Genomic DNA, 25,844 nt, shown 5'->3' with positions numbered 1-25,844 from the left:
GTGTAAAGGTCGCTCCGAGAAGTTTTATGCTATTGTTAGTTTGTGTGTGTTTTGGTACAGTGTAACATGTATAATGATATTATAAGACATTATTGCTTTTCCAACAGCATCTAAAATCATGGAAGGTAGGTGGTCCCTCAGGTCCCGCGTGGTCACTCCATGTCTGAAATCACAATGTTTATTTTTCTTCTGCTAACAAATCTAAAGTGGCAAAAAAAATATGTAAGCATACTGTAATTTTGAAAACCAAAGGTAGAGTTTAATCTTGTTCAAAGAATTTGTAAGTGCAGAAGAAAAGTAAATTCTGTTTGAGAAAAGTCCAACTTTCTAATCTTTGTGTGCTCATGTCAGTGTCTCATCCAACATCCAGTCTCTATCTTCTGTATCCAACACAACACCAGTTCAGTTCTGTGGGCAAAATTGCCAGCAAAAGTTAATGACCAAATTCAATATTCAGTTATAAATCTCGGTAACAATTTCTGAAATCCCTGGAAGAAAACACACATCTGACTTTAAAACACCGCTCTGTGTTTCTTTTTTATTTGATAGATATTCTGCATGTGATTGAGCTTCAAATATCACCATTTTGAAAAATCTGTGTGCACATAATCTTTAAGTCAGTATGATTTCCAAATGATTCAGAATTTGCTTTTCAATGTCTTGATTGTGTATAAATAGTTGTCTCTGACATGTTCACTTTGATTTTTTGTAGAGTAGCCTGTGGTGTTCTCGATATGTGGTTAATTATTCTTTTTTTTTGTATTCCTTTGTAAGTTATAGAATTAGGCCTTATAAAAGATTCTACGTAGCTTGGGAGGAGGGTTTAATTCAAATGGGGGCTCCACGATCCCTCTCCTAGAGTATGTTTGTTCGTTTTTTATGTCGTCAAGAAATTTTCACTCGTATTGAGACGTTACCAGCTGTAGGTGAAGCACCACAAATTCAGAGGTATGCTTAGGGCTCAGGGCCATAGTAGTGAGAGTTCTTTAGCGTGCCAATGCCTGCCGTGACACAGGACCTTCATTTTTAAGGTCATATTCGAACGACCTGTGATTCTCACTTCTAAATGCTGAGTGTTTGGCAAAGGAGCAATCAATACCTATGTTAATGTCTTTAGTTTGACGCAGCCATGGGACAAGCAGGGCTCGAACTCACAACCTCCCGGTTACGAAACGAACGCTCTACCACTATCAACAAGTACTTCACATGTAGCTTTATTATCAAGAGAGAAAGAATCCTATTGATTTTGAGTTCAAAGGTCAAGGTCAATACAGGACCTCATAGAAAAAGCTTGTAAACAATATACAGGCCACATGTTTGGCTCAATTGATTTGATACTTCACATGTAGCTTTGTCATTAAAAGAGTAAGATTTTGGGGTTGAAGGTTGAGGTAACTATTGGGACTTCATAGAAAAAGCTTGCAGACATTCATTGCAAGGAGATATGGTCTGCTTTGCAGAGCTCTTGTTTGAAATTACATCCATCTTGTAAATTTCATTCCACAAATAATTTCCTTGTTACCGGTATATTTCTCCTCACACAAAGTAAAGTGTATACATATTTAGAAAGTGAAAAAAGTAACAAAGCATAAAATGATACACCTTGAAATGATATGGTACTGCACTTATGAAATATTATTTAATTAATTATACCCCAACACTAAATTAATTCAAATTGTAACCTTCAAGTATTAATGTAACACAATATAACATTTCATTTTATATGACACAATATTGACCAATTGCGGAATTAAGAAATTGTACAAATTATTAGGGATGCTTTAATTAAACTTTGAGTAAATTGCTTCTAATCCTAACTGATGCTAATGTGTTCTTAAACCATTTTAAGAGATTCAATACAACAATATCCATTCATTTCTCATTTGTTCATCATTCATGTGCCCTTGTGGTTTATGAAAATACATGTGTGAATATGTACAGAAATTGTGTTAATTTGAATTGTAGTTTGAAAAAGAGAAAACAGAGAAACAGGTGAAGCGATTAGAATCAGAGCGGGACACCGCCAACACTGAGCTGATTCAGGCCAGGGTGGAGGTCGCAAAGGCACAGTCTGAGAGAGAGGCGTTCACTGCCAGCCTAAATACACTGGAGGAGAAGCTGCAGGACTTGGGAGGGGATGTGGAAAAAGCTCACAAAGCTAAAAATCAGGTAGACAAGATATACTCCGTAGAGAAAGCTCACAAAGCTAAAAATCAGGTAGACGAGATATACTCCGTAGAGAAAGCTCACAAAGCTAAAAATCAGGTAGATGAGATATACTCCGTACAGAAAGCACACAAAGCAAAAAATCAGGTAGATGAGATATATTCCGTAGAGAAAGCTCATTAAGCTAAAAAATCAGGTAGACGAGATATATTCCGTAGAGAAAGCTCATAAAGCTAAAAATCAGGTAGACGAGATATACTCCATAGAGAAAGCTCACAAAGCTAAAAATCAGGTAGACGAGATATACTCCGTAGAGAAAGCTCACAAAGCTAAAAATCAGGTAGACGAGATATATTCCGTAGAGAAAGCTCATAAAGCTAAAAATCAGGTAGACGAGATATACTCCATAGAGAAAGCTAACAAAGCTAAAAATCAGGTAGACGAGATATACTCCGTAGAGAAAGCTCACAAAGCTAAAAATCAGGTAGACGAGATATATTCCGTAGAGAAAGCTCATAAAGCTGAAAATCAGGTAGACAAGATATACTCCGTAGAGAAAGCTCATAAAGCTAAACATCAGGTAGACGAGATATACTCCGTAGAGAAAGCTCATAAAGCAAAAAATCAGGTAGACGAGATATACTCCGTAGAGAAAGCTCACAAAGCTAAAAATCAGGTAGACGAGATATATTCCGTAGAGAAAGCTCATAAAGCTGAAAATCAGGTAGACGAGATATACTCTGTAGAGAAAGCTCACAAAGCTAAAAATCAGGTAGACGAGATATACTCCGTAGAGAAAGCTCACAAAGCTAAAAATCAGGTAGACGAGATATACTCAGTAGAGAATTTATCAGGAATGAACCTCAGGGGACAGGAAAACTTCCTTCATCAAGTTTCTGATTGATTACTGCTATACTTGCTGGTAATACGTAGGTTAAAAAAAAAAACCAAACAATTTTGATTAAAATTGAACTTGTGAATGACATTTATGCAGTTATACAAAGACTGATTTTCCTATTTAAAACGAAAGGGTATTTGCTGAATCTTGAGATTGTTTGGGGCAGGTTCAAAAAGAACTTGATGCAGTATCAGAAGAGAAGGCCAAAATTACAGAAGAAAGGGACCGTTTGCAGGATGACACCATTACAACAAAGGCCTCCTTACAGCAAAAGGACATGCATATTGAAGAACTACAAAAAGAGGTATTTAAGTCATAAACACAGCACTGTAGATTTCTTATACTATGAGAGTACTTGTGTAGCAAAGTCATCATTCAGCATCAATTCACTAGAAACATTTGAATTACAGTAGTGAAAATGAATAATCAAAGTATTGAAAGTACTGGAAAGCAGTTAGCATGCTTCCTGGAAATTGCAATGGAATCCCAAGTCTGCAATTTTGATATTGGAAGTACTGCACAATACAAATAAGATAAGACAAAAATCAGAAATAATGAATTGGGCAATATTTTATTTTAAAAATTTTCAGTGTTGCCCTCAATTACATGTACTGTTTATATATGGAAAATTTGTTTCTCACAATCGACTTGGAATACTGTAGATTCCATATCAAACACAGATAATCAATATCTGAGTTCATTTGCACCAAAACCTCTCTCTTGATATTAAAACTATTTGGTTTTTTTAAGTGGGTAACATATACGCTAAACACTTGCTGTCATGTTACTAAAAGTCTTACGCAACCCGATGTTTTGTCAAAGTGCTACCAATAATCCGTTTACCTAAGCCATTTCTCTGAACAGAAATACCCACAATGCTGTCTGTTATTGGTCTTTTGATTGAATCTCCGGGGTACAGAATCTCATACAGTTATTGGATGTAGACAACAAGGGACAGAAATTCAACTGCATTTCTTTCTTCTTTTTTTTTTGGCTAGATTTTGTCATAAACAATGAACAAGAAAATATCAACATGGTGAAATTATTTAAGAGTAACAGTTGAAAATGGTTTTGTGATAGTTACACAGTATATTTAGGTACCACTGTTCCTGCCAAGCTGTTGTGATAGTTACACAGTATATCTAGGTACCACTGTTCCTGCCAAGCTGTTGTGATAGTTACACAGTATATCTAGGTACCACTGTTCCTGCCAAGCTGTTGTGATAGTTACACAGTATATTTAGGTACCACTGTTCCTGCCAAGCTGTTGATTGGTGTTTGTTTCTGTTAATCAATCAACTTCATTCAATGTGTCACTTTGAAGCAATGCAAATCGCATCTATTTCAAATGTTCAAACAATATTTTTCTGAAATCTATGATGAACTGTAAGCGCACAATTTGATGCATATGATAATTTTTTATAATATCACCCATTGTGAAGTAATGGTTCTCATCGCTAGATACTATTACCATAGAGGGTGTGGCTTTTACCACCACAAGGAAGAATTATGCTTTTTCAAATGTTTCTTGGCCAGTCAGAGTCTAGTATTTTGCATGAAAGTATAATAACAAAAATCATTATTTTTAGAATTGTTACATTTTAGAATGACAAATTAAAGGGAGAGATCAGTGTGCAGCGGGAAACACTGGCTCAGGTTTCACAGGAAGAATCAGCCTCTTCTGCCTTCTCACAGCAACTGTAAGTACAGCCTGAAAACACTCACACATTAACATCATGTTCAGTGTAAGGCTATCTCACAGCAACTGTAACTACAGCCTGAAATCACTCAGACATTAACATCATGTTCAGTGTAAGGCTATCTCACAGTAACTGTAAGTACAGCCTGAATACACTCAGACATTAACATCATGTTCAGTGTGAGGCTATCTCACAGTAACTGTAAGTACAGCCTGAATACACTCAGACATTAACATCATGTTCAGTGTAAGGCTATCTCACAGTAACTGTAAGTACAGCCTGAATACACTCAGACATTAACATCATGTTCAGTGTAAGGCTATCTCACAGTAACTGTAAGTACAGCCTGAATACACTCAGACATTAACATCATGTTCAGTGTAAGGCTATCTCACAGTAACTGTAAGTACAGCCTGAATACACTCAGACATTAACATCATGTTCAGTGTGAGGCTATCTCACAGCAACTGTAAGTACAGCCTGAAAACACTCAGACATTGGCATGTACTCTGGTTTAGATTTGACATCCATGGTACTAGACACAGCATTGTCACTTCCACTCATTTCCATTCCATGCTTTCAATGTTTCGTCATTGACGATGTTGATCCTGTGGCATATTTTGAATGTGTCTGACGTATCTTACATAATGTTATTGTTTTATCTACAATGCCATCATTGGACAATAAATCACAATACAGCCACACTTTAGATTTTGATGCCATGTTATTTAAATGGATTTCTAATAATGATTCTATCATTAAAAACTGGACTTGTACTGAAAGCCGGAAAAATGGAACTGAACTCGACCCGAACAACATGACCAACGGTTTTCGGGGGGTATTTCAGGTACCCATTGCAGCCCTAGTTTAGTGTGAACTTATTATGCGATAGAAATAGTTAATTTTATGCTAACCTTAAGTGTGCTATGGTATGTGAATGTGAACATTGACATTCCATTAGAAATGTTAGTTATCACAAAGAATTAGTTATGTAAAACAAAAACCTCCACACCTATTGTTTACTTGTTCTAGGGAGGAGAGTCAGAAGGCCATGTCAGATCTACAGAAAGCTTATTTAGAGTTGGAGGCAGAGAGAGACACTATGAAGGCACAACTGACCTTTGCCAACTTGGTGGCTGAAGAAAGAACAAGGGTTGGTTAATTTTGATGCTTAACTCCATTTATATACATGCCTGTTGATGAGTTCTTGGATAACACTGTATAAGCAGGCTTTGCCTGTTGACGAGTTTTTGGATGACTCTGTATAAGCATACAAGTTTTGGTTTGGATGACACTGTATAAGGAGATGAGTTTTGGATGGCACTGTATAAGCAGACTAGTTTGAATGACACTGTATAAGCAGACAAGTTTTGGATGACACTATAAGCAGACAAGTTTTGGATGACACTGTATAAGCAGACTTAGCCTGTTGATGAGTTTTGGATCACCCTGTGTAGAAAGACTTTGTCTATTGACTAGTTATAGATGACACTGTACAGCTGTATAAGTGTACTTTTTAGCAAGGATTCTTGGCTTTCTTAATGCAAGAATTCCTCCTTATTCAGCTTTGATCACTGATATTTAGGAAGTAGCAAAATTGTGAATTTCGCAGCTGCAGGGTTTTGACTTCAGGACGGATCCAAAATAGTCATATAGTGTTAGTGTTACATATGTTATCTTATGAAAAGCAATTCATCAGTATAGGCACTTTCCGGGGCATTAAGTTTTACAAAGACATCTTGTTTTATACTGTTGCTGAATATTAGAATTTAGCTTAGATGTGCAGAACAGGACATTTTTTCTAGATTCTATAGCCCTTGGGGCTAGTGATACTTTTCATGGATACTCAGGTGACTAATAAGGCCTGTGGGCCTCTTGTTTAAGGACAGAAATTTTGCCTCTTGCTTGTTACATGTATTAAACAATCATTTATATGGTACATTTGTTGCACATGTGTGTACATTGTATTATGTAAATACCAGTAGATGTTTTACAAGGACTCCATAACTGGGGACTCTGGGTTAGAATAGGTCCTCAGTACCCCCTTGCTTGCCGTAAAAGGCAACTAAATGGGGTTGTCCTTAGGATGAGACCGCAAAAACCGAGGTCCTGTGTGACTGCAGGTGTGGTACGATAAAAATCTCTCCCTGCTCAAAGGCCATTAACGCCGAGCATAGGTCTAAATTTTGCAGCCCTTCACTGGTAATGGTGACATCTCCATATGAGTGAAATATTTTCAAGAGGAATCTTTAACAATATTGAATCAATCAGTCTGTTCTTTATTCACTGCTCAGTATCTTTAAAGATTTTTGCTCATATTAGCCTTTCACTGAAATACATGTAGCTGATTGAGTGCCCTAATTCAGTTATAAAATTCTTAATTTTAGCCCTAAAATTAGCCCTAATTTTTTTGTCAACAAGCGCTGGACAGCCTGATTACATGAATTTACGAAACATTTTTCAGCTTGAAGATCAGAATCAAACACTGAACAGAGAAGTAGAGGACATGCAAATCAGGTACAGAGTTGTCTTCCTTTGATCTTATTTGTCTGTTCATTGAATTTTTCTATGCTGCTGGGCGAAGTAATTTTAACAGTTTTGGGAGGCAAAGATGTTTTGTATTCAATAATTTCTAGATTTGTAAAGCTTTTACTTTTGTACAATACACATATGATAGATTTATTCATAACGTATATCTAATATGCAAAACATAATAGACAGCGATGGTTATTTTTTTTTATAAATGTTATTTATCTTTCATTTCTCGTGGCTGTACCTTCAATGCCATTCTTTTACATGGTAAGGGTTTATGTCTATAAAAGCAACTTAAATTTTGTAATGCATTTATTTGGAGATCCTATGTTCTAGCACGATTTTATACAACTCGTTATGCCTTGATTAATATGCATGCCAGTGTAGTTCTTCATGGTCCATAGTATGTATCATAGACCACATAATACATTTTGGACCAGATTTTTTTATGTATATCCAAATTGACAGTTAACATTGTCCAGCTCTAAAATACTTTTCCTATATTTTTAAAGATTTGTTTTATATAGATAGGATTTTTCTTTAAAAAAAAAAAAAAAAAAAAAAAAATCACTTTCCTTGTTCCAAGTAAGGGAGAAAAATCCATTGTATAAACTGAACAATGTTTGAAACAGGTATAACCTATTTTCTCTATTACTAAAATGAATTTCCAAAAGCACAGATTTTGTAGTTTATACTGTACAACAGAGACGTACACAACAGAGATTAGCAACGTCCTGAAGTCTTGTATTATCTCGTGGTAAAAATATACACACTGATATAAATTATATGTACCATCTGAATTATTAATTAGCGATATCAAGTTCAAACACTCTGAATTCTATCACAAAAACATTTTGGATATGATATCTTCATAAAATATTTCACTTCCAAGTGAAATGTCAGAAATTGAAGTTTCAAAAGGTGACACTAGACCCAAACTCAGGCAAATTGAACATTTATGATTTGCCTGTTTTTTTATTACGCTCATCTTAAGAAGGGACGTACATGTATTATGGTATCTGTACGTACGATGTACATCTGTCATTCCATCTGTCCATATGTTTGGCATTCATTTCTTTTTCACATATCAAGCTGAAACTTGATCAGTTCTGATTCATTTCCACCTCTCTTGCAGGAGTTTGTATGGATATTGAAGATGTGCGCGTGGGAATTGTTTTGATTTTCTTCAATTTTTAGAAAATTGCAGGTTGTTGAACTTTATAGTCAGTTTCAAGGAAATAGTGCAAAGCTATCCATTTAATTCCTTTTAGATTTTTTTTTTTAAAAAGCTAGTCTTTGTAATCAACTTGCAGAGTTATATTGCTTTGCAAGGATTTTGATACTCAAGAATTTTATAAGTTTCTTTGATGAAAAAGATTACAAGTTGTTGAACTTTGACTTTTTGGGGGAATATTTTACACGCAGAACTCTTTGTTTGTCTATCTACCTTCTGTCATATCTGTCACAGTTTTTAAGCTAGGACCTTTTATTCATACAATATGTCACAGCTTGATAATGGCTGTACCTAACTTTAAAGTTCAGGAACTCATGACTTGAAGAAAATACCCTACATAAGCTTGTGAGAGGCGTATTATGTACCATTTTCCAGTACACTTGGTTTATTAATAGTGTATTTGTTAATCATCAAATCATTTCAAAATGTGTTAAGCGTGATTCCAATTTATGATAGAAATGAAGTAAACTTGGTTCAGAATTTATAGGTGGGACTGTCACATATTTTAAGCGGTAAACATACTACTGAAGGAGTTGCCCAAGTCTGTTATATATGTCTCTGAGAACACAATTTTTTTCTAAATGGACTTGAATGTATACAACTGTGAAAAAAATTGCCCTAGTCATGCTGCATACTAAAACTGTAGATTCCTTAAATTATCAAAGAGTATGTTTATTCATATACAGTATTAATGAATTAAGAACATATTCAGATGATCATAATAGGGTAGCAAAATAAGAATTATGTATGTGAATTCAGGATAGATCAAGTTTTCATGATTAATGTAGAATCTACAGCTGGCATCTAACTATCAACAAATGTTTAAAAAAAAGACGGTGAAATAAAATAATCTGTCTCGTAAAGACATCGTATACAAATTTACATGTAAAAGTTACAGATTTTCTGAGTTATCTTTAATTTGATATGTATTGTATTTTATCAGTTTTTTTGTTCTTCAAGGAAAGATGGCTTTTGATATTTTCTGTTGTGTATACCATATCACTCTCTCTGTGTATGTTGTAAATTTTTGTTGTGTATCAGATTTTTCATGTTGTACATGTATTTTAAAAGTTCCATGCATGCACTGTTCCTGGCAGTACATGTGATGAACTGACATTGTATATTTCATTTTGAATTTTAAAAAAAAAAACACCTAACAAATATCTGATGAAATATATGTACTACACCTTAAAAAAATGAATAAGATAAGATTTTTAAAGAAAAAAAGATACTCTTTTTATTTAAGAAATAAAGGGTGAAATTTTTTTGATACAGTAAAAGGCAGATTTGGCTAATTTAGCATACTGGTAAATGGGAAATATAATCCATGTTTGTAAACCAATATTTTATACAAGTTATATAGAAAGTTCACCAGCCTCAAAATTTATTTATATGGCTGTAAATTCTTTATATCCATGTTTGCTTATCTACAAGTTTATTGTACACAAATTCAGATGAATCATGTTGAATATGACAAAGTCAAGCTTCTTGCATTTGATTCATTCCTACCATTTTCATTCGTTTTCTTCCTTTATAACAACCACTAAAGATCATAACATTGTTTAGCTCACCTGAGCTGAAACTCAAGTGAGCTTTTCTGATCGCCTTTTGTCTGGCATCTGTCCGTCCTTAAGCTCTGAACATTTTTTTGGCTCTCATTAGAAGAACCACACAGGGCCTTGATTAGTTATATTAAAATGCAAGCATCTTCAGATATCACAGATTCAAGTTTGTTCAAATTTTGGTCCCCAAAAGTAGGGTAAGACCACAATAGGGGAAGAAAGTTTTACATGGGAATATATAGGGAACCATCTTGAAATGTCTTTATCTCGATAACAGCAGGGCCATGATTAGTCATGTTTATATGCAAGCATCTTCAGATAGTGCAGATTCAAGTTTATTCAAATCATGAACCAGGAGTAGGTTTGGGCCACAATAGTGGATCAAAGTTTTACTTAAGAAATTTTATGGAAATTATTTCTTACTACAGTCTTTGACTGTGAGCTTGACCTTCTTCTCCAGAACAGTAAGGTCATGTTAGTCATATTGGTATTGAGGCATCCCCATTTTGTGTGAATTCAAGTTCAGTTATGCCATAACCCTTGTGTGCCACAATATGGGGTCAAAATTTTTCATGGAAAGATTTTTAAAAAAATCTTTTAGAATCAGAACAGCTGAACAATAGTGGGGCCATGATGACTTGGGTGAGCAATGTGATCCATGGGCCTCTGGTTTATCTTCATAGCTGAAATCAAAACTGAATGAAAAACCTTGAAATTGAATTTGAAGTGCAAAAATTTATATAACAGATTTTAAGACTTGTAATGGAAGCTATCCCAAATACAGATTACTGACTGACTTCTTGCTCTCAGAGTCTCTTACAAATGATGCCCATTGTATACATGTAAATGCAATGTTTAGATACTCAATATAACGAGAAGGTTTAATTTGTTGGCAGACACAGTCAAGAGCTGGATGAATTACAGAACACCAACACATCTTTGCAGAGTCAGTTGGACAATACATCGCAAGTCCTTCAGCAGAAAACCGATGACCTGGAGAAACAGAAGAAACAGGTATATACAACATTTACCTTTACAAAATGATTGACACATTTGATATCAATTTTTGAGACATGTCTAAACTCATAAGTGGATTGTTTAGTACATTAGACTGAATTTTCATTAGCATTTCCAATTAGAAGAGAGAAAAAATTGTTAAAGCCTATCGGTAAACTTAATATTGTTGACTATGTGAACTTTAAAAGTTGAATGTGAAAGAGGTTCACACTTGAGTTTTGTATTGTCAATTAATTTTTAAGTATATTTTGAATTAGTACAATGAAAAGGAATTTTGAAATTAAAAAGAGACCAGAGGTCACTTTGCTTGTTATTGACCTACCGTATCTTAAACATGACCTTTTTGCACTTAAAATTTAGTTGGTGTCAACAATGTAAATCAATCATTACATCATTTTACATATTCAGCTCTTCTAACTATAGACATAAAATAGTTTAATGCTAGTAGACTGGAAATAAGTCATGACATTTTTGCACAAATTCATCACGTATGTATTCAAAAGATCATACTAGGGGTATTGTCAGTTTTTCAAATTACACAAAAGTTACAAAGTCTTGCCTCAAAATTTAAGATGCAACTTCATAAAGTGGGTGTTATAGATGAAATGTTTGAATTATTTGCAAGATTACTAAATTTTCATACAAAATTTTCAGTAAATTGATGCATTTAAAAGTTATTTTAATAATCAGTGTTCTGTTTTGAGGAATATATCAAAGAAAGTAATGAATTTATAACCTATGAATTAAGTCTTCTACGTATAATATAAATTGAAATTCATGTCTAGAGTTTATAGAAATATTGACATTATATTGAATAAAACAGAAATAATGTAGAATTATAGCTCCTCCGAAACAAAATGTCCTTTCCAAGCTCTTTCAAAATTTCAATCGACATAAAATTTTCAGCTTGGTAGGTATAAGTAATGAATATGTTGGCACCAATGAAATAAGTGTTGAACCAGTACCTACATAGTTATAACATGCTGAACAGTTGTGCTCAAAAGCTGAGGAGCCAACTTCCTTAAGAAAAATTGACCATGATGGTTTGATATCACACACTGAAATGCTTTGAATGTTGATGGTGTTTACTTTTTGTTTAAATCTACCACCCCTCCCAGCTTGGCTGGAATAGAATGTATGCAGATATATTGCACCGTGTTTCTTTTTTTTTTTATATAACAGATTTCAAACCTGCAAAATGAAAACTCTTCCTTAGAAGTATACAGGTCCAAAGTCCAGAAAATGGATGCAGAAAAGTCTGAGTTCTTGGAGAAGATCAGCAAGCTAGAAAATTTATTGAAGGAGGCTAAGACTAATGCCTCCAACATGACCAGTAATGATACCACAGGTGGGTGACACTAAAATACCACAGGTGTGTGACACTAAAATACCACAGGTGTGTGACACTAAAATACCACAGGTGTGTGACACTAAAATACCACAGGTATGTGACACTAAAATACCACAGGTGCGTGACACTAAAATACCACAGGTGCGTGACACTAAAATACCACAGTTGCGTGACACTAAAATACCACAGGTGCGTGACACTAAAAAGAATGGGGTGGTTAGAATGAAATGATTTTGTGTGACATTAAAAAGAGCGGGATGGTTAGAATGAAATGATTTTGTGTGACACTAAAAAGAACAGGATAGTTAGAATGAATTGATTGTGTGTGACATTAAAAAGAGCAGGATGGTTAGAATGAAATGATTTTGTGTGACACTAAAAAGAACAGGATAGTTAGAATGAATTGATTGTGTGTGACATTAAAAAGAGCAGGATGGTTAGAATGAAATGATTTTGTGTGACACTAAAAAGAACAGGATAGTTAGAATGAATTGATTGTGTGTGACATTAAAAAGAACAGGATAGTTAGAATGAAAAGAACAGGATAGTTAGAATGAATTGATTGTGTGTGACATTAAAAAGAACAGGATAGTTAGAATGAAAAAAACAGGATAGTTAGAATGAATTGATTGTGTGTGACATTAAAAAGAACAGGATAGTTAGAATGAATTGATTGTGTGTGACACTAAAAAGAGCGGGGTGGTTAGAATGAAATGATTGTGAGGTGCAGAAAGGAGTTCTGCTATGTTGTTATAGGTCTAATGAATACAACATTATTTGGATGCGGTGTTTTGGAGTTAAGGATAGACAGGACACTAATCATATGATTGAAATACATTATGTGTCAGAAATTGCAAGTCATCGTTTTCCTAGCTACAACAGCATAACCTACTAACCTACATAATGTCTCACATTAGGTATTGACATTATAGTTGTTGGCTACATTGTGATATCACAGTGATAAGACTCTCAAACCAGAGCAAGTGAGAAAGTTGCTGAGGGTGATTTTTGGAATTTTTTTTTTATTTTTCTAGAATTTATACTATATACTTTGTATATCAGCCTGGGTAGCTCATTGGTTAAATCACCTAACCCGTAAGGCCAAAATGAAAATAGTTGTGTTTCTGCAAACATTTCAGAAAAAAGTAGGGTAGGTAGGTAGGAAATAAATTTTATTTTGTATTTTATTTTCCACAGTCTGCGAAAACATTGTAAACTCCAACAAGAAACTTACCTTTACACATAGTAATCTATTTATTACAGTATTAACAATGAATGCCCCATTGAATTACATACTTTCAAAATTAAAGTTTTGCTTTGTATAAGCCATAACAATTGTGATATATCACAAATCTGAAGGAAAATTGATTATGTTGCATATATGTGGTTTTAAAGCAAAAAAGGAAAATTTGAGACTGATTTAGTAAACTTAAACCTGTCACCTGTCTCATAAATCAAAGGTACAATGACCATTTCATTTCTTTGTGAATCTGATACACAATCAAGTATTCTCACATGTGATGGTTCCTATAACAGATTTCGACTATATCAAATACAATTTAGTTTTATAAATAAGTCAACTTCTGTTGTTTTCATTGTACAATTAATTGAAAAGAACCACTTTTCCAAATTATTTTAATCAAAGTATTTAAAGTCACACCAACAGTAACATGTTCAGTATCTGCTATTTCTGGCCTCAGCTAATGAATCCTTTTTCTAAAACACCTAGATACATTATACAACAGAAGAACATCAGACTTGATGTCTTCATTCTACTATTACAAAGGATTGTTTAATCAAATGCAGTGCGAAATGTGGATGTTTCAGTCATCATATTTCTGTTATTGTTGATTGAGGATTTTGTCCAAATGTTTTATGAGAGACAATTTTCTAAATTTTTAATGGATTGCCATAGCAATGCTAGTATTGAAAATGTTCGTTAGGAAAATAAAAAAAACCTAACAAATGATTCACAGAAATATGAACACAAACTTTATTTAAGTGATTGACACATTTTTGTGTCTACTAGTAGAATTTTTATGGTGTAAGGGTAGGAAGACAGTCTGGTCAGACCCCAAAATTTTGTGAAAAAATATACTGTCTGCATCCCACCAGTCATCAACAGCTCAAATACATTTACTGCTTTATTTGTGGCCTGTTTCACAATGTTCTCAGCAAGTCATGGGTGTCACTGTGCATATAAATCGGACAGACTGGACATTCATGTGCATTATGTGATCTGCATCATGACCTCAACATCACATGCACTAGGGTTGATCTCCCAGGTTTGGCTAACCTTACCGAAACTAGTAGGCCATGAATATTATTGAAGTTAGTTGGCAAAGTCTCTTGCTTGCATGGAGGAATAATGACTGCCACAAGACCTTACTACCATGCTGTTTTGAGTTAGGACTTGTAACATTATCAATGTTGCTCACATGCTTGACACAATACAATAAGTTTTGTATCTCTTTAAAGTGTTTTGATGAATTCATTTCAATGTTGAACTAAAAAGAAAATCAATGACCATGAACATATTTTTCCCCTGACAATATTTTTTTTTTTTCAGAAATTTTAAAAAAAATTCTAAGGTCGGGGTTGTAATTCAGGGTTGATCGGGTTAGCGGAAACACAACAATTTCTATTTTTGGCTTAATGTAAGGGTCCCAGGTTCGATACCCGATTGTTCCAAAGATTTTTCTCTCATTCTTTGCTACGTTAATGCAACTTACTGTAATACATGGACATGATTGTACATTCTTAATTGCAACAACTAGAAACTGTCAAAATAATACTAGCTATGGTAATATACCTCCCTCCCCTTCTTTTTTTTGTAGAAACAAGATAGAATTCAAGTGAATTATTCATGAAATGTCACAAAAAATTGTACATAATTGAGAAATCATTGACACATTTTTCCATCAAATCAGATAAATTTGTAACAATAGTGAAAATGATATATGTAGTATTGTAAATTTTCACATATTATTAATTATATTTCAGTCTAAACCACAAAATCTGAAAAGATACTGAAAATTTAATGAAAAGGATATCTATTCCCTAAATTGTTTATGTGAATTTCAGACAGAAATTGATTTTAGAAAAAGTTAAACAGGACCATGCGGTAATGTTAGTTAATCAGTTTTCACCGCCTTTCAGGAAAGGTCCTTCTTTCATGCCTATAACTCTCTTCACTGACAAGAAAACTCTCACATTGATTTGGACATACTTGTATTTAGTGTCCCCTATTCTAAAACTCTACCAAGTTTGAGGAAAACTCATTGACATAATTTTTATACACCCATCGTTAGAAGGGACGTATTATGTTATGACGCTGTCCGTGCATCTGGCTGGCTGTCTGAGGTAATGTTTTCCAGACTTTTTTCTTTAACAGATGCATGTACGACTTTGAAATTTGGCCACAATTTCTCCCTCAAGAATTGTAAGAGTGAGTTTGCATTTCAGCTGAATTGGTCCGTCCTTGACCTACTTTAGAGTTTTAAGTAGGTCAAACAGTTTTCCAGACTAATTTTTGTTACAAATACAGATATTGCTCTGAAATATAGTCACAGGCTTCCTAATGGAGGATTACAAGTTCAATTTGCATTTCAGCTGGATTGGTCCATCCTTGACCTACTTTTGGGCTAAAAATAGGTCAAACAGTTTTCCAGGCTTTTTTTTTTTTTGGTATGGTCACAGGTATTGCTCTGAAACTTTCCTATCAGAGAAATACATAATTAGTTCACATGTCAGATGGATTGGTGCACCATGACCACTTTAAGGCTTTTCTATTCAGAATGTGTGTTGTATCAATTCAGAGTGCACAATATGCTTCCAGGTGGAATTTCACTGACAGATGGGCGTATACTGTGTGCAGTACTCTTGTTTCATGTGTCCTGCCTGTCATTAATTCATGTGCATTGCTAAATTGGAATGAACATTTACAAAGAAGTTGCTTTTTCAAATCTCGAACGAATCTCAAGTTTTCTGATTCTGTTCTACAGGAAACCCAGCAATTTCTAAATTAACCGAGGAAAAGGATTCAGCCCTGGGTCAAGTTGAATTTCTCAATTCAGTCATTGTGGATCTACAAAAGAAGAACTCAGAACTGAAGACAAGACTCGAGATTATGGAGTCTGGAGTTGTTACTAATGGGGATGGTGATAGTTCCATGGAACCGGAGTAAGTTAACTTCCCATTGTATATGTAGTGGAGCAGACAATGAGTATTTCCAGCTATGTAGAATGCCCTCAGCAAAGCAATTGGTTCACCTGCAAAATAAAGAGGGCATCGTGCTTCCTAAATGTTAATTCTTTTTGAATCCTTATTTTTGTGTTTGTTGAAATTTTAGCTTTATTTGCTCCATTTATTGGAAACACTATTTTTCAGAGCCCCCAAAACACGTGCCCCACCTCGCTTGTTCTGTGATATATGTGACCTATTTGATCAGCATGATACTGATGACTGTCCTCTACAAGCCATGGACTATGATGAGGATACCCCCTCCCCCACCCAATACCATGGCGACAGAAAAGCTTCCCGTCCGTACTGTGATATATGTGAAGGTCAGTGTAAATTTCATCACTCAAGTCATCATTTTCATCTACATTTATCATGCTTGATATCAGATAGTGGTTGTTTTTTTTTTTAATTAAGGCATGGCATGATATAGGAAGAGGATTGTATGGGATTATTGACTTGCTTTATTTGACATAGACTTATTTTATATTATTTGATATAGAATTATTACCTTAGTTCATTTTGTAATCTTTTTACTGATAATTTGCACACACATTTGTGAATGTCGATTGATCTTTTGACAAATAGGGTAATTTTAATCCGGAATATAGAATGGGTTTCAGAGGTTATAAACCAAGACTTAAATGACCCTCTTGCATTAAATCCTGAATCCACCAACAGAACTCCACCAAAATTCAGTCACTTTGAGTCATTAAACCTAACTTTCCAGTTATGTAAAGAAATTTTTTTTAAAATCTAAAATCCACTGTAAACTTGCATAATCTTGCTGACAAAATGAATACATGACCAAAATAGAAAGCATCTTGGCATTAGTAAACTTATGATTTTAGCTGTACAATACTTGTGTGTGTGTAACAGAGTCAGTAGCAAATTAATGTTAGATGAGGTGTATGTGACCTTTCTTTTTGCAGTGTTTGGTCATTGGACTGATGAATGCGATGATGAGCAGACGTTTTGAGAATGGATTGCCGACCTCACTAACAGTTTCTGGCAGCTCCATATAAAACACTCACAATCCTGCATGATCCACTCCTGCCACAATCTTTAGATCCCATCACAATCTACACAGAGAAATGATAAAGTAGAGAATAATAACAGATTGCATGTCGGAATTTCTAGATATCTAGACAGTATTTTTAAAATCGAAATACGAATTTATTTTTACACAGCAGATATAGGAAATCAACACTGCAGTAAAACTTGCTTTTAAAGAATTTGTGGAGACGCCTACATTAATTCCCTGTAATTGAGATTTCATATATCCATATCAACAAGTTCTTTATATTCATTAAAAGGAAGTTCCTTATATTAAAATACAAATAGAAACACACTTGATTAACTTGGTTCTACAAACACATGTACATATTCTGTATTGATGAAATGAATAAGGTCTAATATTTGGAAAAATAGGTCATTTTTGTTTATGCATTGCATATATCCTAGACAATAAATGTATAAGATTACATTAATTGGCATGTTAACAAGAGTTCAGAACATGTAAATTTGATTTGCTTATATACAAAGAAATTATAAATATGAAATTCATAATGGGGAATTGATAATATTTTTTATAACCAAGAATTTCTTATAACTGTCAGAGTTTCTTTTTTCTTTTATTTTCTTAAAAAAGATTATGACAGGATTATTCTGTATAAAATAGATTTCTTTATAAACAAGTTTTACTGTACTTAATCGACTTTAAATCTGATATTATTTGTTGTGATTCGGATAATAAAGATGGAGAGACTGTGACACACACATGATGGCGGGGATCGCAAGTTTCCTGTGTATTTATTAAACAATTGTTTTGTCCAAGTGTATATCACCTATGAATTACAGCACAATGTTGAAAGATGTCAAGAATTTTTTGGATCTGTTTTAAGTACAGTGCTGTATAGAATTTGTCCTTGTTGGTTATACAATGAGTGCTATAGTTATTAGGCATATGTTGGTGATATGCCAATCCTATCGGCTGTAATATTTGTGCATAATGCTATATGCTATGCATTAAAGCAAGATAATGACGTGTCACAAGCAATTAAACTCATCACGACAATGGGTCTTCTGTCACCACACTGCTTTTGCCCCACAAGTATAACAGTAGGGCATTATTTTCTTATGGCTATTGTGTTTGGAAATTCCTTTTGTGAACTCGCTGAAAAAAAGTTATTTTTGTACTTAAGGAGGAATAACACGTCGTCAGAATGGCTAATTTCCTTTGGAAACATGAATGTATATTCCTTTTAAATCTAATTGCCTGACTGGGTAGCCCAGTAGGTTAACGTATCAACTGCTGATCTGTAGATCATGGTTCGAGTCTAGCAGGGGTTTTAATTTTTTCAGATTGCGTTCTACTAAAATTACATTTTTTAATTAAGTAAAGTAAAAGTTTTCAATTTCAAAATATCATTGTACATATCCTCCACATTCCATCCATATCAGATTTCACAGGTGTGTTATTCCTCCTTAATTGTATTCTAGTTCATATTATGCCAGTACTGATTATGAAGTCTTATGGGGATATTAGAATGGGATGGAATTAATATTTGTAGATAGAAGATGCAGTATGTGTAGTTCCAGTCTATTAACTACAGTTATGATTGATTTGAGTATGGCTGACATGTTTTTGTCCCTTCCCCTACCCCTACCACTCTATATCTCCAATATACTGAAAGCATAAACAGTTTGTAATGGTGTTACTATTAAACCCAAGTTTTGAAATCAAATTTTCAAAGTATAGAATGATATTTGATTGTATGAAACGTCCTCTCTCTGTTACTGAAGTGTATATATTTTGAAAATACTATACTATTATTAGGTACAGCTTATGGGTTCTGCTAGATATGATCATTTAAAAAAAATGTAAAGATCTTTCCTTGATAATGATGTTTAAGTAATTTTAAGTTTCTTGCATGTTTTGTGTTGTAACTTGGGAATATCTCAGGGATTATATTCCTTTTAATTTATACTTGTATGTAGTAAAAATGCTGCAACATTATTTTTTCAATGTTTCTGTTGTGTAGGGGGGATATACGTCTTCAAGACAGATAGATGTACATGTGTATATGTCTTGGGTTAAAGAGGGAAATAATCAATGTTTTATTTTTTTTTCAAATCAGTGCTTTGCAAAACACCTAATTCATTTTTCATTTAGAAGTTCTAAGCATTCCTAGGAGATAGTAATCTGCTCAGTGATAATATAAATGGGAATGGATGCTTGTTCATGAATGTCTTTCATCAGTCATTTTATGATTACCATAACACAGCTGTTTGGGTATAAACATTTATAACACTTGTAAATGTTGTAAATTATCTTTATCATGACATATGGATATGTTATTGCCAAGCTTATTGTTAATATATCAAATGCAATATGTTCACTTTTAGGATTTTCTCTAATAAAAAAAAAAATTGATTACCATGTTGCTTGATGTATCTGCCTTTGTTTGATGCTCTTTGTATGGATTATAGAACTGTGATGAAGGTTATACATGTAATATCAAATTCAATACTATCAATAGCTACATCATCATAATGGCTGACTTTCTTTTAAAACATGGATGGAAATGGAAATATCTGCAATATTTATCTATTGATTTTAAAAAAAAATCATTGCCTAGCTGAGTAGCTCTGTAGGTTAGCAGTTTGGCACTGCTAAACAGAAGGAATTTTATTTTATTTTTAGATTGTTTTCTACTACAACTGCATTTCTGACTAAAAAAGAAAGTTTTCAATTTGAAAACATTGTTGCACATTTCTCTGGTGTAGCATTTTCTGAAATGTCTAATGTAAGTGATAGGGTTGTGTTAAAAAAAATTCGTTATTATGAGAAGTAAAATGTATGCGTTTAGTTAACAAAAAGTTGAATGTATCTACTGGTGTGCAATTGAAAAAAAAAAATGATGGCCAGTGTGGGGGTCGAACCCACGACATTCGCGTTATTAGCACGACGCTCTAACCGACTGAGCTAACCGGCCGTTATATATTCGTGCCTTTAGCTAAGTTAAGCCAATCAGTGTAGAGGTTACCTTATTCTATATTTAGAGTAGGTCGTCACCAAAGAGTTCATTTCATAGATCTAATTATAGCATATACACGATCGCATGCATAAATGAGTCAACTTTCGTAATATTTATTCTCTATTTCATTTTAAAAAATAATAATAGGCCTAACTTCCGTTTGAAAAATCATTCTGAACTAATTTTTGCTTCAGGCTAGTTAGGCCTAGTCCTAAAACATTTGGACATGAATTTTACTTTGACCAAAAAGACCATGAATAACCTACTAGGTTCCTTCTACTCTTACCCCCGCTTTTATATTGTGACCTGTGCGGGGGTAAGAGTCGGAGGAATCTCGGATTCTTAAACTTAGCAAGCTATGCATGTGTTATAATGTTAAAGTAACCCCGCCCTGCGCCCCCCCCCCCCCTCTCTCTCTCTCTTTCCAGAATGAAATGAAAGCAATTAACTGTTATAATGTTATATTATTATTAATTTTTATTTATTTATTCACCAATCAAGTAGTTGTTATTGTTATTATCTTTATAATTAAAGATAGGCTCAATTCAATTACACCTATCCGAGTCCAATTCCATTACATACGTACCTATCTTTAATTGATGGCATTTGTACCTATCTTCAATATTAATTCTGATTATACCTATCTTCAATTCATTTGAAGATGGGTACAACTTATTATTAGCTCACCTGAGCCGAAGGCTCAAGTGAGCTTTTCTGATTTGTCCGTTGTCTGTCGGCGTTGGCGTCGTTGTAAACTTTTCACATTTTCATCTTCTTCTCAAGAGCCACTGGGCCAATTATAACCAAACTTGGCCAAAAGCACCCTTGGGTAAAGACCTTTCAAGTTTGTTCAAATGAAGGGTCATGCTCCCTTCAATGGGGAGATAATCACAAAAATGCAAAAATAGGATGGGATCATTTAAAGATCTTCTCAAGAACCAGTGAGCCAGAAGAGCTGAGATTTATATGAAAGCTTCCTGACATAGTGCAGATTCAAGTTTGTTCAAATCATGGCCCCTGGGGGTAGGTTGGGGCCACAATGGGGGATCAAAGTTTTACATGGGAAATTTGGAATAAATAGAAAAAATCTTTAAAAATCATCCTCTCGAGAACCAATGGGCCAGAGGAGCTGAGATTTACACGAAAGCTTCCTTACATAGTGCAGATTCAAGTTTGTAAAAATCATGGCCTCCAGTGGTAGGTTGGGGCCACAATACAGACTAAGGTTTTACATGCAAATATATTTAGTCTTCAGTTATGGGCGAAGGTAACTCAGGTGAGCGATGTGGTCCTTGGGCCTCTTGTTTGAAGATCACAGGCACCTGAACATTCCGTGCGCTACAAGTGGTCATCTCTAAAGCTTACAGAAGATGATAAAAACTGACTATCCAGAACGACTTATGGGGGTGATCGGTGGGGAAATAACATATTTTGGATACATTAAAATATGTATGTACATAAGATCTATACAAGCTACCCACACTTCAGGTGCCTGTGTTGAAGATAGGTTCAAATATCAGGAGGCATATATATTTTTAATTAAACATTATAACTATACATGATACATTGTAATGTATATAGTTTATTCACCAATCAAGGGCCCTCGGGGGGCATGTACGTGTTAACAGGCAATTAATTATAACAATGAAAATAAATAACAATCATTTAGAAGTACTACCGGTAATACTGACAGAGTTCACACTTCTGCACTGCACATATCTATATAATTATATATGAAATACTGATTATAGACAAGATTTAAATTAACAACATGATAAATAAAATAACCCAACTGCCTCACGTAACAGTTTCTGGGATAGCAGATAATGATAGTGTCGTGTGAATACTTATATAAAAGAACATTGTAACAATATATACATGTGTACCATATACATTGACATAGGTATTGAATGGCTCATCACGTACAATACTGATTGAAAAGGTGCTTTATATAGTATACACAGACAATAGCATCGCTTGGGGGTCAAATTTACTATTGCTTGTTACTTGTCTAAAAATATAGACTTACTATTAGTAAGTTCGACTCCAAGCGATGCAATATTGCCTGTGATAGTATATAGCTTGCGAAGTTTATGAAACAAAACGCCTGTGGGATCTGGGACCAACATAGGCCTATTGCAGAGCTTTTTTAGGATGTAGGCTCACTCTCATGTCCACTTCACTGAAGAGAGTATAGTGACACTCCTAGTTGCTGAGTGGAACGAAAACTTTGGGTGTGTTTAAGATTGCAATCATACAATATGGATGATTGTACAGGAACAAAGTAAACAGCTGAGACGAATAACTACATATATGTGTGTTGTTACTGACCCACTGCAAACGTTTCCGTATAAATTGACCTTAAGTGTCATTTTATGAAAATGATTTAGAAAATTGATTGTTTTCAATGAATTGGGTCTACATACAAGGGAAAAACAAATTCATGACACTACGATGTATATGTAATTTTTATCACAAACTTAAATCACACCCGTAACACCCTTTTCTGGGGAGGGGGGGGGGGGTGATTTCACGATTATCTCAATTTTTTAAGCAATAAAAGAATAAATGGAAAATACTTTTTTTAAAGATGATAATGTTAATAAAACACTTCGAATCACTACATAGGTTCAATTCATCAGTTCATAGTTTAAAAGGGGGAGAGGAGGGCATCACCCAATATACATGTATGTAGACCTATCCTGTGTCGGTCTAAAAAGCTCCCAGGAACTTATGTTTACATGCCGACTTCGAATAAAGCTTATCTTATCTTATGCCTTGTTCACTAGGATGTGCAATTATGAATTCTTCGTGTTCACGAGACATTCGGGTCCAAACACGTATAAGATAAGCTTAGTTGAACATGTATAATGCATTATGCTTTAAAACCCGAGTTCTAGTACACAAATATAATGTTCATAATTATGCAGTGGACTCATCATGAATGTAGTCAGAAGTGATATGCAGGTTCAACTGACATGGAAACACCACATCTACTACACTTAATTTATGACATGATGCAGATGGCGTCAGGGAACGATACAACAGTACAGAATTTCATTATTTTTTTAAAATATCAACTTTCCCAAAAGCAGCATATGTAAACTCATAAACAAAAAGCATCGAGTAATATATGACATAATGTTTTAATTAAATGCAAGTCGAATTTTAAAAAAAACATGTCCTTCCATAAACTGTAAACAGGTGAAAAACTGATTTTAAAAGATAGTGTGTGTAAATCATAATCTGATGCAGAGGGAAACAAGGGGCGGTTCTACAGGACGGGGTTAATCTATGTAAAATATCTACTTCTACCCAAAGCAAAACCACAAATTAACGGTGCTACAGAACTAGGAATTATTCACTTCTATCCATTAGCGGATTAATATTAGTACACACAGTATGCGTAATACAACAGCACTTCCGTGAGTAATTTAGAGAAAAAAAATTATTTTAAAAAATCTATTTCAGAATTTCATGATCCGTGCGTGATGCCGACTTGTGCTGAAAAAAGCTCTGAGGGAAACCAGACCGAATTTAAGATACCATCGCCATCGGAGGAAATATCAGATGCCTTCCCTCCTGGTCATATCTCAAACGATCCCATACAATCACCAGAAATTCCGGAGAGCAGCGAGACATCCTTATTAACTGCCACTGATCCGAAAATGTCAGAGGGATTGCCGGCTAATTACAAATATCTCAAAAATGAGGAATTTGATAACAGGCAGGAAAATGATGAACTAGCACAGTCAGAGAATGTAGGGCAAACTCGTGATGTTGATTGTGGTGTTGATGGAGAGAGACTGTCCAGTCCTTCGGAGAGCGGCGATCAAACAGAGGGCAAAATGGACGAGTCCTGTCGTGTTAGCTGACTCGTCAATCTTATATGGATGCTATTAATTTATATCATGTAATATATGTATATACCTCCTGATAAATTTTTTTTTGTTATCATTTATTCAGTGTAAAACAGTGTCTCTCATTAGTCAAAGAAATCAACAAACTTTGAATAGAACCATGTTCAAATTATGAATCCATGCTATTAGGCTGTGATGAATGAAGTGGAAGCAGCATGGTTTTGTGGTGGCTTGCGAAGGAAGAGGCACATGTATGTATAGCTTAAATTCTGTTTTAATTACATGTATACAGTGTACATTTATACGATATCTAATATACATGTATTGGTAATTTACTTGCACGGGAAAATGTTATACCCGGAGCCAGTTGTATCCTTTTCAAATATCTGCACCATTCAAGTAAAATTTTGAGAAACCTCTCGCGTTGTTGTCATTATTTCTGTTCTTGGTGTGAGTGTATTAATGTGTGTGGGGGGAGGTGGGGGAGGTATGATAAAAATATCACAAAGCCGATTGATATAACACAGGCACCTGTAGTGTGGGTAGATTGTATACATGTACATCTTCTGTACATACAACCCCCTTCTAGAATCCAATTATATTAGTATCTCACAAGTGGTCATCTCACAAGCTTACAGAAAGTAAAATCTGAATATTCAAAACAACTTGTGAGGGTGATCGGTGGGGGGGGGGGGGGGGGGGGTAACATATTTTGGATAAATTATTGGTTCTGTATAAAATAATTGCATTCTAGAAGGGGGTGGGGGTATGTACATAAGATGTACACGTATACAAGCTATCCACACTTTAGGTGCCTGTGTGATATACTCGACAATAGTTTCTTCAGGAGTATGATATAGATATACCAGTTACATGGACCTGTTTACAAATGTTTGCACTTACTAATACTCAGTACAAACATTTATTACTTAATATAAGCGTGTGCCAGAAACCAAAATGGTGGCCAGAACCAAGCTTGTAACGCGGGCTGGAGCTGCATAGGGTACATCTTCAACTGGTTTTGTAGAAAATTTGAAAAACAATATACGTCACACATTCTGTAGTAGGTACTATACTAATTTTTGTAATTTTGAACTAAGTTAAAACTCGGCATCATTAAAATTCCCCCGTGCTCCACTGGTGCCTAGTTTGCGGAGTAATTTTGAACAATATTGTACACCAGCTTCTACTCGACATTTAAGGAGTAAATTTCATTTTTGAGAATAAATGAGGGTATGAACTCCG

At 34.5% G+C, this 25,844-nt stretch overlaps 1 protein-coding gene and 1 non-coding gene across 51 annotated transcripts in view; one reads left to right on the top strand and one right to left on the bottom strand.

The window, feature by feature from the left end:
• The window catches only part of LOC125659504 (CAP-Gly domain-containing linker protein 1-like), a 68,698-nt gene extending 43,680 nt beyond the window's left edge, over positions 1-25,018 (top strand). For 28 of the 50 annotated variants that reach the window (XM_056145929.1, XM_056145923.1, XM_056145915.1 and 25 more), the window contains 11 exons: positions 108-125; positions 1,966-2,169; positions 3,231-3,368; positions 4,670-4,764; positions 5,797-5,917; positions 7,229-7,281; positions 10,989-11,106; positions 12,292-12,457; positions 16,465-16,642; positions 16,850-17,025; positions 24,211-25,018. In XM_056145929.1, coding sequence (XP_056001904.1) covers positions 108-125; positions 1,966-2,169; positions 3,231-3,368; positions 4,670-4,764; positions 5,797-5,917; positions 7,229-7,281; positions 10,989-11,106; positions 12,292-12,457; positions 16,465-16,642; positions 16,850-17,025; positions 24,211-24,614 — 1,671 coding nt within the window. In that variant the 3' untranslated portion in view covers positions 24,615-25,018. Of the gene's footprint in view, positions 1-107; positions 126-1,965; positions 2,170-3,230; positions 3,369-4,669; positions 4,765-5,796; positions 5,918-7,228; positions 7,282-10,988; positions 11,107-12,291; positions 12,458-16,464; positions 16,643-16,849; positions 17,026-17,631; positions 20,137-24,210 lie in introns of those variants that run through there. The other 22 variants (XM_056146001.1, XM_056145967.1, XM_056145991.1 and 19 more) reach the window with 5 other exon arrangements.
• Trnai-aau (transfer RNA isoleucine (anticodon AAU)) lies at positions 20,624-20,697 on the bottom strand. The gene has a single exon. It is a non-coding gene; the product is annotated as a tRNA-Ile (tRNA).
• Positions 25,019-25,844: the final 826 nt, after the last annotated feature.

Source organism: Ostrea edulis, chromosome 1, assembly GCF_947568905.1.
Source record: "Ostrea edulis chromosome 1, xbOstEdul1.1, whole genome shotgun sequence".
Classification (NCBI taxonomy): domain Eukaryota; kingdom Metazoa; phylum Mollusca; class Bivalvia; order Ostreida; family Ostreidae; genus Ostrea; species Ostrea edulis.
Note: the sequence above shows the minus strand (reverse complement) of the source record. Positions and strands in the feature narration are given on the sequence as shown.